This window comes from Choristoneura fumiferana, chromosome 27 (genome assembly GCF_025370935.1).
Source record: "Choristoneura fumiferana chromosome 27, NRCan_CFum_1, whole genome shotgun sequence".
Classification (NCBI taxonomy): Eukaryota; Metazoa; Arthropoda; class Insecta; order Lepidoptera; family Tortricidae; genus Choristoneura; species Choristoneura fumiferana.
Window position 1 is genome coordinate 844244 of NC_133498.1, and position 20973 is coordinate 865216.

The 20973-nt window shown below is 37.4% G+C and overlaps 2 protein-coding genes across 2 annotated transcripts in view; one reads left to right on the top strand and one right to left on the bottom strand.

The window, feature by feature from the left end:
* Positions 1 to 1264: 1264 nt before the first annotated feature.
* On the bottom strand, positions 1265 to 8528 carry sel (canopy family protein seele). Its single transcript, XM_074108642.1, has 7 exons — positions 8310 to 8528; positions 8167 to 8234; positions 6655 to 6754; positions 5631 to 5782; positions 4272 to 4364; positions 3754 to 3849; positions 1265 to 2016 (listed from the first exon to the last, which is right to left on the bottom strand). Exons 1-7 carry the CDS (start codon positions 8395 to 8397, stop codon positions 1882 to 1884), a joined length of 732 nt encoding a protein of 243 aa, XP_073964743.1. The 5' UTR covers positions 8398 to 8528; the 3' UTR covers positions 1265 to 1881.
* Positions 8529 to 9198: 670 nt separating this feature from the next.
* Positions 9199 to 20973, top strand: part of Sin3A (SIN3 transcription regulator family member A) — a 68834-nt gene continuing 57059 nt past the window's right edge. The window contains exons 1-2 of the mRNA XM_074108424.1: positions 9199 to 9390; positions 20799 to 20899. Of these exons, the coding sequence (XP_073964525.1) occupies positions 20828 to 20899 (72 nt within the window). The 5' untranslated portion in view covers positions 9199 to 9390; positions 20799 to 20827. The remainder of the gene's footprint in view (positions 9391 to 20798; positions 20900 to 20973) is intronic.

Below are 20973 nucleotides of genomic sequence, written 5' to 3' on the forward strand. Positions count from 1 at the left end.
TCCTATTAATTAGGACAGAAAAGCCATATCTTAAAAGAGAAGAAGAAGAAAGGAAAGCAAGATAAATACGAAGTTATGCGATAAAATACAATGACAAAACATTAAACACTGGATCTGTAAAGTCCTTTGCTTAGCTATATGTCTTTTCCTCGTAAGGCCCAACGTCCTAAACTCAAAACAAATGTCAAGTTTTACTAATTGAAATTAAGTTTCAAATTCTAATAACCGAAATTTGACGTGGGCCTCAGGAGGTCATAGTTACCTATCTTTTATGATATTATCTATACAAGGCAAGTATATTATTTTACACAATTATTGTCATGATATAACAGGAATGTACATATATATAATCACATTGCATTGCATAATAAACAATACATTACAAGAGAATGAAGTTCAGGAGAAGTGACTCAATAATAATATCCTTATGTTTTTTTTGCACACAGGTCTTACATTCTCCTGTAATAAATACTCTAAGTTCTAATCCTGGTTAAGACACCTACAAGCATAATTGCTGTCTGTTAGCGAAAATCTGTCTCTCTTTAGTAATACACGTCTCTTTTTCAACGACTTCAAAAATGAAGAAATTCTTCATTTGTTGGTCACAGACAAGCCAAGCCATCGGAATGTTACTATATAAATTCAAAGAATTAACCTAAATGGGTCAATCAACATTACAGTGCATGTTATTCTCTCCCGTAACCCAGGAGACGTCAGTGATACATTTTGTTTAAATCAGGGGTCGCCAAACTACGGCCCGCGAGCCCCTCTAATCCGGCCCGCGGAAAGATTTTATAAAGCTACAAGTAACTAGTAATTAGTAAGACCCGCCACTGACGGTAATTGGTCATAATCATAGAATTCAACTGCTGTATCTAATGATTTACGCGTGCGAAGCCGCGGGTAAACGCTAGTAGACAATAAAAAACTACTTACTAATGAATTGATACTATTATAGGTACTCCACGCTCTTTGTTTGAGACGTTACCATGGCAACAAGTTACACTAAAAAGTTGATTGACTCAAATTTGAATAGCGAATATTACGCAGGGGGCGACACTAGCACAAACCGCCATGACAACGTCAGTTCTGTATATAGTTTGTCGCCATGACTGATAATTACATATTTATTAGTAACAAAATAACATATTTACATCGATAGTAACGATAGTACAACATTGCGAAATAAAGTGGCAACATTTATACAGAATCGAATAGTAACAAATGGAGCGACGACCTGGTTAAGATCGCGGATCGCATGCGGAAAGCACAAGACCGGTCTGAGTAGAGCCTTGGGGGAGGCCTATGTCTAGCAGTGGACGTCTTTCGGCTGACATGATGATGATGAATATGATATGGCATATGACATTATGGCATCCTTTGGACATAAGACATTAAGGAAATTCAAAAAACTGTTTGCATTTTGTGCTAGTGCTGCATTCTGACGGCACAAAATTGCAGTAATATTCCCTATTGAAAAAAAATGAACTAAAAGAATTTATTTGCTCACCCGCGACCTTATGATAGTTTCAGACTCAACCAGAGCAGAGAGAACACAACCGTACACCATGCTACCAGATGTTAGACTAACAAACCAAAACAAACTTTATAATTTGTCACAGTAGATAGATGTGTTTTATGTGTGTTCTTACAGTGTTGAGGTGGAGGAACTGCATAAACATAGCTATCATAAGGTCGCGGGTGAGCAAAGTAATTGTCTCAGTTCAGTGATATGGACCTCCGCAAAGTAACCTGATTCAATAAAATATTTGAAAAAAAAATGCCTAAATTTTTGTACCAGGAGCGTGCACTCGCCACGAAGTTGCCAACAACAGATTTACGCTTGTAGTCACCTCTAGCACTGTCATGAACATCATTACCCTACAGTTCATCCTTGATCTCCTCGGGCTCGTCTTCCTGGAACTCCTCTCCGTCGTCGGCGGGCACGGAGGGCATTCCGCCCATGCCCATGCCGCCCAAGCCTCCGCCGAAACCGTAGGGGTCCGGCCCATGGACCTAAAAAAAAACATCATAATTAAAAGCCTATAAAAATAAAGTTGTGTTAAATACTTGTGATGTATAGATATGCTCCTTACTTATCCTACTAATATTATAAATGTGAAAGTTTGTGAGTGAGTGAGTATGTTTGTTACTTCTTCACGCTGAAACGGCAGAACGGATTTGGTTGTTTTTTTTTTAAGTTAGTTTATAAACTGGATTAAAACATAGCGATACTTTTTATCCCGATATTCCCACGGGATAGGGATAAAATCTCTAAATAACAACCGCTGGGCTTGAAATTTTATATGTAGGTAGCTGGACGTCTGGACTAACACATAGGCTACTTTTTATCCCGATGTTCCCACGGGATAGGAATAAAATCTGTAGCTAATATCCGCTGGGCTTAAAGTCATGAAATTCGGTATGTAGATAGCTGGACATCGGGAATAACACATAGGCTACTTTTTATCCCGATATTCCCTCGGGATAGGAATAAAATCTGTACCGCTGGGAGTCATGAAATCCGCTGGGCTAAAAGTCTTGAAATTCAGTATTTAGATACTCGGAACACAAGGCTACTATTTTATTCCTGCACGGGATAGGAATAAAATCTGTAGCTAATATCCGCTGGGCTTAAAGTCATGAAATTCGGTATGCAGATAGCTGGACATCGGGAATAACACATAGGCTACTTTTTATCCTGATATTCCCACGGGATAGGGTTAAAATCTCGTAATAACAACTGTTGGGCTTAGAGTCACGAAACTTGGCATAGTGGCTTTTAATGCAATGTCAATGAAAACCACGATGTAATTTTCGGGAATTCCCACGGGAATTTTGTAAAATCCCGGAATTTCAAATCAACTGCTGTATCTAATGATTTAGGCGTGCGAAGCCGCGGGTAAACTCTTAATAATATTGTAAATCTGTTTAAAAAAAAAGTATATACCTCGTCAAGTTTCTTGCCGGATTCTTCTCAACAGAGGTTTTTCCGTAGATTTTTATTTTGACATTCACAAGTGCTTGTTATAGCCTAATTTGAATAAAGATATTTTGACTTTGACTTTTAATACGTCCCACTAAGCCGTGGTGGCCTAGTGGTTCGACCTATGGACTCTCAAGCAGAGGATCGTGGGTTCAAATCAAACCCCGGCTCGCACCTCTGAGTTTTTCCAAATTCATGTACGAATTTACATCAGAAACAAGCTTTACGGTGAAGGAAAACATCGTGAGGAAACCTCAAACCTGCTAAGCGATTCAATGGTGTGTGTGAAGTTCCCAATCCGCACTGGGCCCGCGTGGGAACTATGGTCCAAGCCCTCTCAATCTGCGAGGAGGCCTGTACCGGACGTAAGCACCTACGGTAGTACAAGGGATTAATTGTCTAAAAACCAAAAAACTCGTTCATATTCGTACTTTCAGTAGTGCAAGGCCTAAATTGTCTAAAAATCGAAAAATTAGAAAATGATTGGAGACATTTTGGGAATAACACTTTTCTGGAATGCCAACGTTATAAGAAGGCGGATATTTTGAGGTTGCAGACATTTTGAGAATAAGCACTTTCTGAAAAGCGAACATTATACAAAAACTGACATCCTGGACACGCAATTTTAAATAGCTGTCATTTTGAGAAGCAGACATTTTGCGAGAAATACATTTTAAGAAAACGGATATTTCAGGCCTGATCCGATATGGACGCGTCATCCACCCCCACCCATGACTGACTCATCCACACTATGACCATGTTCTCACCTTGATGTATTCGCGCTCCATTTCCTCCGTCCACGTGGTATCTTCCTCATTCGGCAGCATCCAATCCTCACAATATTTAGTATGCTTGAAGCAAATCTGGAAATAAACACCCATCATCATCATCAGTGTTGGATTTGTAAGTATAGGTAGTGCCACCAGAGTTGAGGTCACGCACACAACATGTCATGTCATGACAATAGGATTTGACGTTTACTCATACATTTCATTCATTCTCCTTTTATGACCAATTACCGTCAGTGGCTGGTCTTACTAATTACTAGTTACTTGTCGCTTCATAAAATCGGACCCTATCGCGGGCTTTCTTTCCGCGGGCCGTAGTTTGGCGACCCCTGACTTAGACCAATAGCTAATTTGCTACGTAGACCAGCTGTTTTTTTAGACGAAATGATACTAACCCGACTGTCATCTCCAGTCTCCCTCAGATAAACTTCCAGATTCTGGTCCGGACGGGTCCTTCAAATATCTTTTCTTAACATATAACGTGGTTCCGTACATACCTCTCCTAGAGCATCCGGCATAACGTCGTCATGGGGCCTATGCTTGTACAGAGACGTTATTTCATCCTCGTTCTCTTCAAACATGCGCTCGCACTGCAATTAAAAAAAAAGTTTTTTAACATTTTTTTTTTTCTTTTTTTTTTGAGGCTTAAGTGCACCTTTGTGACTATGCCAGCCTCATTGAAAGACTCGATGTCCACATTCATCAAATGTCACATGTTAAACACCTTAAATGAAATAAAATATTTAAAAAAAACTATTCATTAAATCATATTACAATTAAATTAACCTAGATTACAACAATTACATTCCTATCATTAACAATACTAAACAAAATGCGATGTAAAAATAAAACAATTAAGATTGAAAAAGATCATGATTCAAATTTCATTGTTAGTTAGTCCAAAAGATTCTACATTAAAAAAAAAAAAAAAAAAGGTAATCTTGAATCATGTGCGTTAAGGTGCAAACTGTGAATTTAAGGGTCACCTTTCATCGATGATGCATTAAAACTTTTTATTATTATTATTATTGCGCTTTCTTCCATATTTCAAATTCAAATCATTTGTTCAGTAAATAGGCCGCAATGGGTCATTTTTTTTAAACTACCAGTGCTTTCGGAAAGACCATCATTGCCAAGAAGAATGCGGCGCAAGATACTTGGCAGTAAGTCATTTTTTTCAAAAAAAAATACTTAAAACTACAGTATAAAATTAAAGAAAAACTTACAAAATAATAATAATAATAATACAGGGATGTATGGGGTCCCTTAGTTACAAAACGAGAACTAAACACTAACTCAGAGGCGTCTTTACCTATAGGGCAGGGTGTGCGTTGCACACGGGCGCAGCGGTGTTAAAGTTATTGTAGACTGGATGCTCGACCGATTTTGTACTACCTGATACACTTCACTGTTGGATAAATTAAAAATAAAAATACAAAAAGACCAAAAACCAACCTTCATCATCATTATCATGGTCGTTACAGGAATAACTTAAACCTGGCGTCGCGCGCTCGTCCCCTATGGTCATTCGCGTATTCCCATTTGAGTAACCGAGCATTAGGCCGACAAAACGAGAATAAACACTAACTCACGAGGCGTCTTTACCTATATGCAGGTGTACGTGATGCAGCAGTATAGGGCGCAGCTGGTCCCCTTAGGGGCGTCGGCCGCGGCACTTTGTACCTATTCCATTTTGACCGCGCGCTTCCTCGATGGCGCTAAAGTTATAATTGCACACGGGCGCTACATGGGCTAAAGACGCAGCTACACTAAATGTCAAGTTATGTGAGAAACAGTGTTTTTTCCACAACTGATTTAAATTCACTTTTTTATCAATTATCAACAATACAACTTACATAGTACTCCAAGCTCTTGTTCAAATCATCATCGGTGACAAACTTGGTCTTGGAGAACTCTGGGTTCATGCCGGATCCGGTCATCAGCTCCATGATCTCCAGCTTGCCTGTTGCCTTGTAGTATACTCTTACATAGTCATCCATCTTCTTGCCTGGATATTGGGTGGTTTTATGAAAAATAAATATATATATATATAATTTTTTTTAATCATACAAAATACAAATTTCTTTATTTCGTAGGAAACACGTTAGGACGTTTTAGATGACCGTATGGCCAAGTGGTTAGAGAACCTGACTACGAAACTTGAGGTCCCGGGTTTGAATCCCGGCTGGGGTAGATATTTGCATGAATAAATTGAATAATACAAATGTTTTTGCTCCCGGGTCTTGGATGTTTAATATGTATTTAAGTATGTATTTATTGAATCAGGCGTTACTTTGCGGAGGTCCATATCAATGAACTGAGACAATTACTTTGCTCACCCGCACCGCAACCTTACGATAGCTAAGCTTATGCATAATATGCGTGTTCATGCAGTTCCTCCACGTCCACACTGTAAGAACACACACAAATCATACAAACCCATCTATCACAACCACCACACTACACTGACGCGTTTCGAAGTCCACCAGAACTCATCTTCAGAGCAACACAACCATACACCATGCTACCAGATGTTAGACCATGTCAGTCCAAGTTGAGTTTGACACGCGTCAGTGTATTGTGTGTGGTGGTGGTGATAGATGGGTTTGTGTGATTTGTGTGTGTTTTTACAGTGTGGAGGTGGAGGAACTGAATGAACACGCATATTTTGCATAAACTTAGCTATCATATTAAGGTCGCGGGTGAGTAAAAAAAAAATTATAATTCATAAACACATTCCTCGCACACTTCTGGTGGAAACACAGCTTTATGGATATTTGGAAACCCCTCGGAACTGGATTCCCAGGGCGGGCGACTCTCCATCCTACTGTTAGTGGGCCAGTTATTAGCAGAATTAAAAATAGATACAGAAAGACTTACAGATGTCATCAATCATCTCAGAGATGTAAACGGTGGACCGGTGTGCTGGCACTTTGTCTTGCATTGTGTTGCCACTGGCGTCCATTCTGAAGTTGCCCACCTACATAAAATACATGTTAATATTGTTGTAACTACATAATACAAATAGATTAATCGATTTAGTCTGTAACTAAGTAAAGCTTATTTTTTAAGCTTTTTAATTAAAGCTTGTGGCAAAATTCCTGCTAGAAAAAGACAAAGAGGATGGCAAAAGAAAAGATGGGTTGATGAAATTGTAAAAACAGCTGGAAATAACTGGATGAACACTGCTCAAAAAAAAACAAAAGTGGAAAGAGATGGAAGAGGCTTTTAGCCAATAGGGGCCATAACAGTAAACTACTTATCACTTAAAAACTTATATATAAACTTATTGTACTGTATGGATACATAAAGCTTTAATAATAATAATTAAAGCTTGTAAGTATGAGAAATTTGTTTACCATCTTATAAAATATCTTGAGAGAGCAATCAAACCAAATTGCTGTGAACTATTCCAAATAGCTCCAATTCCACCAAGCAACAATCAAATCAAAATGAATGATGTGAACTTAGTTAAAGATTCCTTGAATATACTAGTTTGAGTGATTGAGATAGCAAAAAGACACAGAATGGGAGCAAACTATGCTAAGACTATGGCTGACTAATGTACAAGCACCAGCACCAATATCCGACACAACAAGTGTGCATATATATCTGATACAACTCTATTTCTAGGGCCGGAAGGATGTGTTAGATATTTTTCATCACACTTGCTCGTAAAACAGTGTCGTAACATGCAGGCTACCTTGCTTGCAACCCCCCAAATAAAACCCTCAACCTTAATTGTCATGAAACCCGTGTTTGGTAAATGAGTCATGGCCCATACTAATTTTGTTGTCATGAAGCCCAAGGTCGGTAAATGAGTTTGTTACTGCAATACTAGTCTTTCTTTTAAAATATACAATTTTACTCGCAAATGTGATTTTACTCGCAAATGTGATGAAAAACATTGTATGTCGCACTGGTGGTACTAGAATTACAAGCATTGACTCATTAAAGCCCTCAGTCTTCGACTTTGGGCTTCTGATAGACTCTCGTTCGTAATTTCTTATTTACCGCCCTGAAGACACAATGTACTATTTGCACGCTCCGCTGTGGCAGATATTAATGCTGGTATATTAAAAGAACTAAAAGATTGAACTAATACATCTGCATGATTGTAGGTACAAGTTGGGAGTGATCTGTTTAGTGAACGAGAATTCACAATGGAGCAAGCGAGAGGATAATAGAAAACTGCTCAAATAATATCTACTTAACACAAGATTACTTTGAAAATATTTTTTTTTGGACATATGCCAGGACATAGAAAATGAATTAAAGGTTAATTGAAATAAGGAATGTACGCCAGTATTAAAAAGAGAAGCCATATAATTAAGAGTAAGTATTCAAAACTTCGAAGAGATAAGATTTCCTTTAACAAGTTAAAATACTTACATCAACTTTTTTCCATTTATCTACACCTTTAATCGCCTTGTCCAGCTCGACGAAGGTTGTCCGGCACACTGTAAAGGATTTTACGACGGATTAAATACAAAAATAATTAAATACACATGAAAAAACCATAATTAAATACGCACCCAAACATTTCAAGTTTCTAGGGTCTATTTTCGCTGATACCACAGCAAATACCATTGTTAAAACTAATAATTTACAACTAAATTGCATTTTTATCGTTAATTAGCGGTTGTGCCTATGAATTAGTGCTTAAATTCAGTGAAAAACTGATAAAATGTGGGAAATTCTTTCGGACGTGGTAAGGAAATTTATCTTTTCAAGTCAAATACACGAACCTTTTTGCCATTGGTTGGCTTTGAAGGTAAATATTTTTTTCTTACAAAGAGAATCATGATTGGCTGTCAAATTGATAGCATGTAACCGTACTAAATTATGTGAGAAACTGCTTAAGACCATTATCTAATCTATTCGTGGCTATTTTATTTTACGGCATTACCTTACCGTAGTGACTTTTTGGTATTACCATATGCGCTAAACGAGTAATGCCAGTTTTTTTCTTAACGTAAAAAAAAACATACATTTCGTATTAATAATTATATGTTTTTTTTTTCTACAAATTCTACCTATTAATTATGCTAAACAGGTTGTTACCAAATATACATTTATCTAAAAAAAACTATCTGATTACCTACAAATAATATGACACGACGCCATTTCTGAACACACCTTTCACCAACATAAAAAAATGACAATGCGGTTTGTCATACATAATTTTGCAGCCATGAAGAGGAAGTTAAACTCAGTTGTCCGTCTTTTTATTTTTAATCCATAGTAGTATACTTTTTGGCTCGTATTTTAATGTATAAAAGATTATTAGAATTAATGTATAAAATTCTTCATATTTTTTGGTTATTTTGAAGATGTTTAATTAATAAAATTTTGCCCGCTTTCTGGCTCTTCGGTCGCCCGTTCTCCGTTTTCCGCCCGCCGCTCCCCTCCTGCCAACCGACCCAAACTATACCAACAGTTCGCGTTCTGTCTTTAAGCGGGGAGGGCGTTTGCTATATGGAATGTATAATTTTTTTGTGCATATCAAATTGTTTAAAATCCTTAAAATACCTTAAGTTTCTTGATTACATAGACGAGAAGTGACTTTATCGTGAGAATTGTGAAGAAAGAAGACAGTTTCGTGTAAAAATACAGGTAAGTGACTGGTTGTCAGACTGCGTCTTTTGCTATTTTCAGCTTTTATGCTCAGTAGTGTTGATTATAATTGCTTTTTTTCAATAGTCCTCGCATATTTCACCAAATTACCGTTAGTTAGTACCAGATTGAGAACATATAATTTTTCAACTAAACATACGTTACAGCTTACTGTGCATAGGTATAACACAGTTTCAAAGCAGTAGATTCATGTGTAAATCATTGATAAGCAATGATTTGCCTAGAGTGTAGGCTTAATCAGAATTTCATAATGATAGCCAGCGCGCTCTCTACTAGACGACTTGGCAACGCGCGGTCCAGTTAAAATCAGTAGTTCAAAACTTAATTTTATAAACAGAAAATCTTGTTATTATCGCCTGACCGGCGTTTCCCTTTGTTTTCCGTGTGAAAACGGCCCTTTGTCCCTCGGTAGGGAGCGCTGCCGCGCAACGGTAGAGGATTTTCGACTCTAGAAAAGTGCCATAATACATTGATGATATACATTCATCGGTCGGCCGCGCTTCGCCGTCCGCTCGCGTCGTTTGCCGTGTGCCTGTGTTCGTGCGTACCTACGTGGAGGACGTCAGTGTGTTCGTGCGGTAGTTTGTTTATAGTCGCCGCCGATGCAAACCACCCCGTATTACTATCTGCGCAAGGTGTATATTCATATGTGGGTCGGCGTCCTCGTCGTTGTTTGTCTATCGATCTCTGCGGTGGCCAATGGCACATGTTGGCGCGGTCCTGCGCGGTCGTGCCTCGCCCCGCAAGCGCTCGGTGAAAGCCGGGCGAGCGGCCGATACACACACTTGCATATCTACATCTTCACACAGACTATCTTATCATAATCAGTTGCGTCCCCTTCCCCCTTCTAAACCTCTTTGTTCGTCCGCAGCCAACTGGATTTGGTATTTCTATATCCAACAATTTGTTATACTATATGAAGAAGTTGTCGTAATATAACACAAATTCTAGTCATGAATGTTTTTCCGAGCTCTGTCTGTTTGCCGACCTCCGCGTCACGGCGGGGGGAGGGAGCCAGAAATAGAAGTGCGGATTGGAAACTTGCGACGTGGCAACGTCGCGCGCCCATCCTTGCTCAGTGTCGGTTCAAAATGGCGGCTGTGCGTGATCGATACCGTGGAATTTTCGTTAAAATGTCCAAATCTGTGATTTATCTAGTTGTGGGTCGGCTCGAGCGTTGCCCTGGGATGACGGGGCGAGCGCTCCAAACCTGGCCCCGACTCCCGACTCGCACAATGTACGTATCCCTCAACCATATTGCGCCGACACTTTGTGCTACATAAGTAGCAATGTATATGTATGCCGTGCATAGTCCGGGGTTGCAATAACGAGCGTATAGGTGCTAGTATATATATCAATACATGCCCATATCTACTTCTATCGGATATTCTGAAACAAGTAAAATATCAAGTGGACATGAAACCTGGAATGCGTTGACCACGTAGGTACTTTTTTTTTCAGTTACGTAATCAACTAAACCCAATTTGCTTGGCAAATGCAGCTGTGGTCATGATTTTAGCTCTCTCGTTTATCTTAGTGAGGCTGAGTGATTGCCTGATGAAGCTTCGAATCCTCTCATCCATGAGTTGCATCTGATAAATTAAGACAAGATGGCGTCTCTCGTAAAATTAAGACGCAGTTACGCGCAGAATGTTGGCAACGTCGCCCCGCACTCTTGGTAATTGTGAGCAGTCACTTGTTCGATAAGAAATTTCAAGGCTATACGTTTCGTACCATCCGTTTGTAACAATGGATAAATTTAATGTAGCCTTTAATTAGAGCTATTTTGCGATTGTAATTCAATTAATTACGATGTTTCAATATCACATCAATTGATGATTCCTTTGATATTTTGAGGCTTATTATCTCGTCCCCATGATACGATGCCCGAGTGTCTGTGTATGTGTGCGTATTTATTACCTCACCAACACAGATGCAGTAATATTGTCCTAGTCCGTGCGGTACACAACACAACACATATATGTATAATATGTATGTGTAGGGCATACAGCCGTACAATAACAAGGTTTACGTCATTTTTCTATACGCGCCTCACCTCAACCAGTTAAAATTGAATATTCATGGTGCTTAGAGGTTTTATTGGGTACATGATTGTTTTGACCAGCACATCTTAAGATTTTTAAGCACGTGTTGATATCATTTCGTCTTTTTCTATTCTTTAGTTTTTTTTTAGCTATCTATGGGCCACTGCAAGTCTTACTGTTCAAGGACTAGACACTTTTTATGAGTTGGATTCGGCCACTGGGTTTATGTTAGTTTTATTTAGCTCTTGGTTGGCGACGCTTAAGTAATACTTCTCTATTATGACTGCGTTTGTTTTGTATCTGAATTCTATAATTGTCTTTAATTTGCAAGCTCCTTACTTACGAACGCTTGGCTTAAAACATAAATATTTTGACTGAAAATCTTACCCTGTCTTTCTTTAATTCAATTCTGCTCGATTGAACTGAAGTTCTTAGTACTTCAAAGTCATTTTATTTTTAGTAGGACATTTGATGCTTTTGTAAGATTCAATATTAAAATACTGGCCAAGTGCGAGTCTGACGCACACACCGAATGCCAGTTACATATGTGCTGTGTATTTCACCGCAAAATTGACCTGGTTGTATAATAGGCAAAATGAGAAATTTCAAAGAAAACTTCTGATTCATCAAAATATTTGTATTTGTTTGTAAATACGAAATACTACACATTATCACCAAATTTTAAGTTTATACTAGGTCAATAAGAATTTAAAAAAAACTTCCGTACAAAATTTTGTGTGAAATAAGTTTTGTTAAAAATGACATTTTTAATACAAGCTTTTTGTTGACTGTATTTTCATTGTCATCCAAGTAACATTTCCGTACCAAATTTCAAGTCGATGCCACTAACCGTTGAGGAGTTCCGTTCTGCGAAGACGATCCTGGCCGGTCTACCAGGATTTCACTACCAAATTATTGTATTGTCACCAGATTTACATAAGTATGCCAAACTTCAAGTCAATCGGACCCTGTGATCGGACCACTGGAAGTGGGTCAAATTTAGCTTCCAAGATTTGACCCAAGCAAACAAATAAATAAACAGGGCAAGTTAAAGAAAAGCTTGTAAAAATTCTGTTTGCTTCTCATTTTTTTGTTTTCTAATATTTTTGTAAACAAAATATGCAATTTTTACTTGCTTGATGAGATGCTTAATTTGCACTCCACTCGATAGGGCAAGTCAAACTTTTAGAACCCCCTGAAAAACATATATTTTTTTGTGGCTTTGGGTTGAACCATAATGATGCTTATACTGTAAAAATGTGAAACTGTAGTTCCAACCGTTTGACTGTAAAACCTGTGTGACGGACGGACAGAAACGTGAGTGACAGCAAAACACTTTGATTCTGATAATGTTTGCAACAAAGATAATATGCTATCGAAATGAAAGTAACAGATGTTATCAACGAAGTGTGTGACACAATAACTGTTGAATAATCTTACGTAGTGCTTTTATTAGATAATTTAGAGTTTTTTTGACTAGCTTAAAACAAAAAAAAAAGTTGATACAATTCACACTACTCGTGTTTTGAGATCGAAAGAACTGAATTGGTGTTGCATTGACTGATTATGTAAGTGAATCAGTTTTCAAAACTGACACCACACGGATATTATAGCATCTTTCGTTGCATTTCTTGTCTCATATTTAAGTAGGGTTCTTCTGTTTACTCTATTTCAAAAAGTTGGAAATTCGTTTTCATTCTTTTCTTCAACCAAGTACCAAGAGCACTTTTGAAATTAGTCCTTCGTAACTGCAATGGGATGATATTGATTAAAATTGAACTAATTGTACATACAATAGGTAATGCAAGTCAAATTTGTCATTAAAATCTATATGTATGAGAGTGACTTATTGAATAATAAATAAACAATCTCTCGGGATAATGTTGCTTTATCTAGGTAGATCTGATGATTATTAATTATTAGTGGCATGACCATTGGACATTACAACTCTTATTTCATTACATATATGTATTGTATTTAGATTTTGGCAGGTATTTTATGATAATGCTTAACAGCTGGTAGTATCGTTTGTGAAACAGTAAGAAGAGAAAACAACATTCAAGAGCTTGCAGAAAAACTTCCTACCTACGTCAAAAGTTTTGCGTGCTACATATTGTTCTTAAAAGTTTATTTGGGATAATAGAAACCGTTTTGATATGAATTATTTTTAACTAGCAGCTTGAACTGTATATTTTTTTGTAATGCGTCGTGGAATATTTTTACCTACTAAATTTTGAATAGTTTTTTTTTTTTGCTACTTATTGACCATGGCACAGTTTGTAAAGTACTTGACTAGAAACTAAACACTACTAGTATTTCCATTAATATAAAAACAGACTAATTATTATCTTTATCTGAGATAAATTATTTTCTTAAAGTAACAAATGTAATGATATTGTCCAGTTCGTTTATGTTATTTTGAAGACCATTATCTTGGTAAAAACAAGCCGTACTTTGCAATATTTTAATTTCTATAAAGAAGTCTAGCTCTAGACATAGACCGTGTATTAATCAATTAATTTTTATTTACTACTTTTGTTATTTTAGAAAAACATATACACAAGTTTGCTTTTCTCTGCAATAACTCTCACAGTATTCAAGATGTCTATTGCAGTAAAATTCTTATAAGTATAAATCTTGTTTGTACCTATTATCTAGAATTGTAAATTTGATCTATTTATTTCACACTTGCTACCATTTTCGCACAGTAGTTAGTTGATCAAATAAAATATTAAAGGTAACACATTGTTCATTTATTTAGCTTATCCCCTACCCATAGATACGTCTCAGGTGTACGCAAACTACTTTATCTGTAAAAGAGTAATTATGTATAAACATAATTATAATCTCTATTCATGTGTTGGGTAATTGACTCAGTTAATTAACCTGTGTGTTAGCTAGTTAATCTACAAACACGGGTCCGTGCCCATTTTTTAATTAACTTAATGCCTGTTTTAGGAAACATGTTATTTTTTAACTCTATACATAACATACCTACTATAATTTGGAGTCCTTCGCGATGTTGCTATATTCTTGTCCCCCTCGCCACACCTATCTGTTGTCAAGGCAACCGAACCCTCTGCAATGAAACCTAACAGAATACCTAATTCTCAAGATTCAATATGAAAAAAAAAAACTGTTTATAAAAACTGATATGGAGTTTTGAGTCGTTAAAAAAGAAATACTTTTGGCGGGAAAACACTGCGCCCGGCCGTGCTCTCGATCGCAAGAAACTGTTGTATAATTTTAGAGAAAGGAGATTTGTTTTGGTCCAACACCTTCGTGGAGGTTCTTCGGTCGTGGCATTTCATATCGCGGCACGTCCGTTTCGCTTGCTATTATTTGTTGGCGACGTTGCCGCTTCGTGCTGGAGCTCCGGGCTCGATTATTCGGTCAGGTCCGAAGCGAAGGCGCTGCGAGCAGTGCAGTCAGTCGGCCGCGCAGCTTGGTGCGCGACGTTCGTCAGCGGAGGGCTCCGCTCGCGTCCCTCCTGTCCTAGGTTGGCGCACAGCCCTGAGTGTAAGAGAGATAGTAGACTGTTGAGAGAGCGAGAGCTACAAGACAGGGACGGCGCTATGGCAGTGTCGCAACCTCGCCCACCTGACCGTGTTGACGCCGCGCTCGAAAAAGTTGCGCCGTTGCGCTATTTGGAGGCGCACGAATATGCTCGCGAGCGTGTCTTGACGCGTTATTATCGGCACTACTTGTCTTACAACAGTTTTTTAAGTTACAAGAGGCTATTTCGACACACTATAGAAGAATTCGACGTAATATTGGACAAGATTGATCGGTATGTATGATTTGTAAACGATTTAGGACCTAATTCTGTGGCGCGCTTCCTTATCTCTACACAACCAGATAAATAGGCACTTAAATCTTATTGCTTCACTAAGTGTATGCTTTAATAGGCATAGGTTGACTTTTATATCCTTGGAATAACATTCGCATTGATGTTCAGCCGAGCTATGTAATTGTTGGTATTTAGTCGCCATTTTCTACATCGGTGACGAATACCACCGCGCCGTCCCCGTTTTCACTAGCCCACAGCAAACCGGACTTTACTGCTTTATTCTGAAAGATGATTATCCATAATCAACATCAGCTTATTCTTTAAAACGAGATCCACTCTGTATGATTCACAGTGGAAATAATAATAACATTTTCTTTTCATTGCCTATGCGCTACAAAAGAAAAAAAAGACTTCCGGTATCGAGCGTAATTTTGAAACGCAATTTAAATTTAGGCGGGAGAACGTTAAAGTGTTAACACAGTAAAGTTAAATTAAGTTTCTCTCTTTCGCGAAATCAATGTTCTGATCCCGTATGGTAAATTGTTGAGAATTATCTTTCTATCGCGTTTGTAATAAAACGCCTATGATAGCTATGTTGCATTTAGCAAAGTATTATCGATTTGTGTACGTTTTGTGCTATAAATAAGTACGAGTTTGTAACGCTCTCCGATGTACCTACGGACCGGTTTCTGAACGAAACTTGTGTGGGTGCCACGACCGGAGCTCATACCATACCGTACTTTGAAATGAAATTCTGAATCCAAACTGGCTTGGGTTAAAAGTTGTGCATCGTAATTCGTCTTTGTCGGATTTCTTCAGTTGCGTAATTTGTTTATTATTATAACGTTAACGTTAATGCCGTGAATTGAAGTGAAGCTGTATCTTTATTTGGAATACGCGACGCAGCGCAATACATCTGTCTCTAATTGAGTAAGTTTGTTACAACGCACTGTTTATTTGTCCTTCATTTCACTATCCTAACTTGGTGAAACGAAGTAACATAGCCTTATTTAAACGCAACGTTACGCAACAATTTGCTTAAAAACAGGATTTTGATCGTGATTTGTATTTGAAATCAGGGCAAGGTCTTGAAAAAATCACCTTCACAGTTGTTATGAAGTGAATCGTTTGCTTTTCGTTATCCACGTGTTAGTTTTCCGTAAAAAAACTTGTTTATTTAACTAAATTAGCATAACGCCGAAATTATAATTATTATGGCCACGCTACATACACCTTAATGTCAAACATAACCTATATCGGTATGACTCCATGCGATGCAAGATGCAATGTCAGTGCCGATAAAGTTACACATTTTAAAAAGTAAAACATTAACGTGAAAGGATTATTGAAGAAAATTTTTTCGTTACAAAAATTCCAATCTTTTTTTTTAATCACATGCTGAGAACAGCTGCTATTCCACATAGTAAACTATAAGAATATCAGTTGCCATATTGGATTTAATTTTTACCGTTTGTTATTGAGTAAGTTGAATTTGGAATTTATAGTTTTCTTTTTCAGTCATTTTTAAATTCCTATACTTTGTAGAAGGGTGCCATTTGTATAAAATTCTGCTATACCATATGGCCAGTGTGATGCGATCTTTCTTTGGCTGAATATTTCTTTACCCAGGTTTTCCATTTTACTGTTTCTTTTTTAACCTCCGACGCAAAAAGAGGGGTGTTATAAGTTTGACCGCTGTGTGTCTGTCTGTGGCACCGTAGCTCTTAAAGGGGTGGACTGATTTTAATGCAGTTTTTTTATTTGAAAGCAGATTTTCTAGCGATGGTTCCAACTTTTTGTTGGTAAGGTTAGGTTATTGGGAGACTTCAATTAAAATTTAATTAGAACTTGTTACTACTAACCTAAAAAGCAAAAAGATGGAAAACCCCCGACTTTGTCACTTTAAAGTTCAATATCTCACAAATAGCTGATCCGATTTTGATGAAACATGTCTAAGATAAGAACCATCGCTAGAAAACCTGCTTTCAAATAAAAAAACCGCATTCAAATCGGTCCACCCGCTTAACCCTTTGACCGCCACGGTCGGTAAAACACAACAGCTGAAAAAAGTGCCATAGTGGCCATGTCGGCATTTCCAGAAAAATGGCGGTTAAAAGGTTAAGAGCTATGATGCCACAGACTGTGTCTACACAGCCGTCAAAATTATAACATCCCTCATTTTGCGTCGGGGGTTAAAAATGGACTGGTGTGATCCAAAATCTCAAAAATCTGTCTCATATTTTTGGATAGTGTTTCTATTAAATGTTTTGTAAAGATTCTTGATATGTCATTGGGCCCATGCTCATTGTCCTATACATCAGTGGCCGTTTCGTCACCTAACTAGTTTTAAATACTATGGATTATATGTATGTTAGTCTGTAAGGTATTTATTGTATGGTCCAAGTTGCCCGAAATAAATGGATTTATTATTATTATTACTATTATTTTTCATCTCTTATTGATTGCGGAGTGTGGACTACTACTTTTAGCTGGCCGGGCGGTCTTTCAGTCGAGTGTAGACCTTTGGGTTATATTATAACATATGACACAGACTTAACTGAACTTAGTAGACTAATTAATACCCACCTTTCACAAGTGCAGTGGATTCCATCCGGACTCTGTTAACTTGCAACAATTGTCTTCATAGAAATTGAAAATACAAACTGAAATACAGATGCACAGAAAACAGAAAAATAAGACCATCACTGGGAATCGAACCCAGGTCCTCGGTAATCCGTACCGCATGCTATACCGCTATGGTACTATTCAATGGAAAAAATCAATTGTGTAAACAAATGTGGTGACTGACATTGACACTTGACTGACGACTGGCTGACTGACTGACTGACGTTGGCTCTAGTGATGTGAAAGCTCTTTAAGATACTTCAATCAGCAGTAAATAATTATTTTGAATTTACTCATATTTCATTATTTAATGTTTTCCCTAAGTTTAATTTTTAAAAATGGCGAATCACGTATTCTCTTAGTCCTGTTCAAGAGTCATTCACAATGTTTCCATGTCCCTTTTAACTTAAAATGTTTAATAGCATTTTCACGAAGTTTTAGAATTAGGTATATCTTCAAATATATATACCTAACGTTTTTTCCATACAAACTTACACTCCCCTTTATACCCTTAAAGGGTAGAATTTTTAAAATGGTGAAACATGTATATCCACTTATATTTTTGACGTATATTTTCCCAAGGTTTATGATGGAGTATTTTAGAATTGAAAGGGTCAGTTAAAATATGGATTAATTTAGAATTTTTGCTGCTTAAGTAGCGTAGTAGAAAAAGGCAACCTGAGATATGTGTGCATAGGAGAAATTTGTATCTTGACTCCTGTCCAACGGTGGTGTAGGGGTTATAGTACGCAGTACGGATTGCTGAGGACCTAGGTTCGATTCCAGCGCTGGTCTCTTTTTCTGGTTTTTCTGTGCATCCATGTCTCAGTTTGTATTTTCGATATAATTTAGAAGAGGCATTTTTTAAATTTACATAAGACAGGGAAATGAGAGTAGACACAGGGAAGTGATTCAAAATGATTGTTTGGTCCAACAATGGACTCCACAGTAATATGATAAGTACTAGTAAATAAAAATCTACATAATTTCTACTATAATACTCTTTTATCGTCCAACTAGTGTTTACCCACGGCTTCGCACACGTAAATCATTAGGTCCAACAGCTGAAATACCGGGATTTTTAAAAATTGCCGTGGGAATTCCCGAAAATTAAACCGTTGTTTTCATTGACATTACATTAAAAACAATCATGGTAAAATTTCATGACTCTAAGCCCAGCGGTTATTAGTTCGAAATTTTATCCCTATCTCGTGGGAATATCGAAATAAAAAGTAGGCTATGTTTATTCCAGATGTCAAACTATCTATATACCAATTTTCATGACAAAGCTGAGCGGTTGTTATTTCAAGATTTTATCCTATCCCATGGGAATATCGGATAAAAAGTATCCTATGTTATCTAACTTTTCGCCAAATTTCATCCAAATCCGTCCAGCCGTTTCAGCGTGAAGAAGTAACGAACATATTCACTCACTTACTCACAAACTTTCACATTTATAATATTAGTAGGATTAGTAGGATAGTAGGATAGGATTAGAAACCTTTATAAACCTTCATTAAATAGTGTAACTAACACAAATAATTAATATCTACGAATAAATTAATTTGCAGAGCCAGCCATAATTATCGGTAGGTAAGGTTGGTTCAGTCAAATAATTAATTTTGTTGGTACAGCACTAAATTTCCAGAGACTAGACCGACCATAGACCAACTTCGGTGAGAAAAAATTATCATGTCAATTTGACAAATATAACGGATTTTCGTCTTCCATTTAATTCTATAAAATAAACATATTTACACGATTATTAATGATAAAATGATTGTTAAAAACAGTGCTGAGCTCATTGAGATGTTAATATGATCGGGATTGGCGTTCAAATGTAAGTAACTACGGAGTAATCGTGAAAAAATGCTTTGTTTACACAATTGATTTTTTCCATTGAATAGTATACCACTGATGGTGATTGTCTTCATAGAATTTTGACGAGAGTATATCCATGTAGGCCATGTAGCCAATCAATGCAAGATAAACTGAGTGTGTTGAGACCACTTTGCTTCTGGTGGAAATCATGGGCATATCAAAAGATAGGCGTCTTGGCTAAGAACTTGTAAGCTTATTGAGACACAAATATTATGTAATTAACTGTAAGTAAATTAATCATTTATTTCTATATGAAATGACATTAGTTTATCTGTAGTTTTTCCAAGTTTCATACACATATAACTTTAAGCTGTAAGTAACATCTTAGGTACATAACTCCCAAACAAGTTGAAAGTTGTAATATTTCTTTGGCCAAATGTTTAAGTTTAAATTTGTTGATTGTGAATAGAGGTCATATTTTACAGTTAAATAAAGGGCAAGGTAAAAACCTTTAATCTGTAAGGGCCAGTACAGATGAACTGCATTCCAACATACATACAACATAACTGCGGACTGCCCATACATTTGTCATTGCAGTTCCATAGCAGCCGGCACAACTGCACGCTGACTGCGACAATGATGTATGAGCAGTTGACAGTTGGAATGCAGGCCATCTACTGTCCCTAATATCCCCTTTTTCTCGTTGCTTACCTGTGATAGGTATGACAGCTGCGTACGAGGGGTAAATTACGTTTAGCATTGGAAGCGCCAAACGCTGCCATAGGTTCTGGCGTGCCGAAAATGTTAATACATCTCTTAGTTTAGTACCAAGGGTGGATCCGGGGGGGAGGTAGGCAAGGGGGATCATCACCTCCCTCTGAGCCCTGGGCTGGTGCTCGAAATTCATAGATTTTAATAAAATTAAGTATCTTTCTGTGACAAAAGAGAAAATGTCAATTTACAATAATTAAGTATCAATGTTTGCAATGCAACAAATGTGTTCATGCAGCTACTCCACCGTTTCGAACTCAACCAGAGTTCATCATCATAGCAATACAAATGTACCCAGCTGCCAGATGTATTAACGAGAACTGTTAACGTTCCAGGTGATCGTGTGATGGCCGGCTGATCAGCCATGATGAAGCGAACAGGCGTGCCCCGGCTCGCCCCGGACGAGCCAGCGCCGTTGCCCCAATCACCTGCTCAGGTAACACTCAATACTATCATAATGAAACATTAAAATTTTCAAATACTATTACTGATCAAAGTGATCAAAAAGAT

Bases quoted from the DNA above. Each gene is read 5' to 3' on its own strand.
- sel (XM_074108642.1), bottom strand. From the start codon at position 8,397: ATGCAATTTAGTTGTAAATTATTAGTTTTAACAATGGTATTTGCTGTG. The intron at 8,235-8,309 runs GTGCGTATTTAA...AATCCTTTACAG, and splicing joins TAGAAACTTGAAATGTTTGG to TGTGCCGGACAACCTTCGTC. The intron at 2,017-3,753 runs GTGAGAACATGG...GTTTTTTTTTAG, and splicing joins TGGAGCGCGAATACATCAAG to GTCCATGGGCCGGACCCCTA.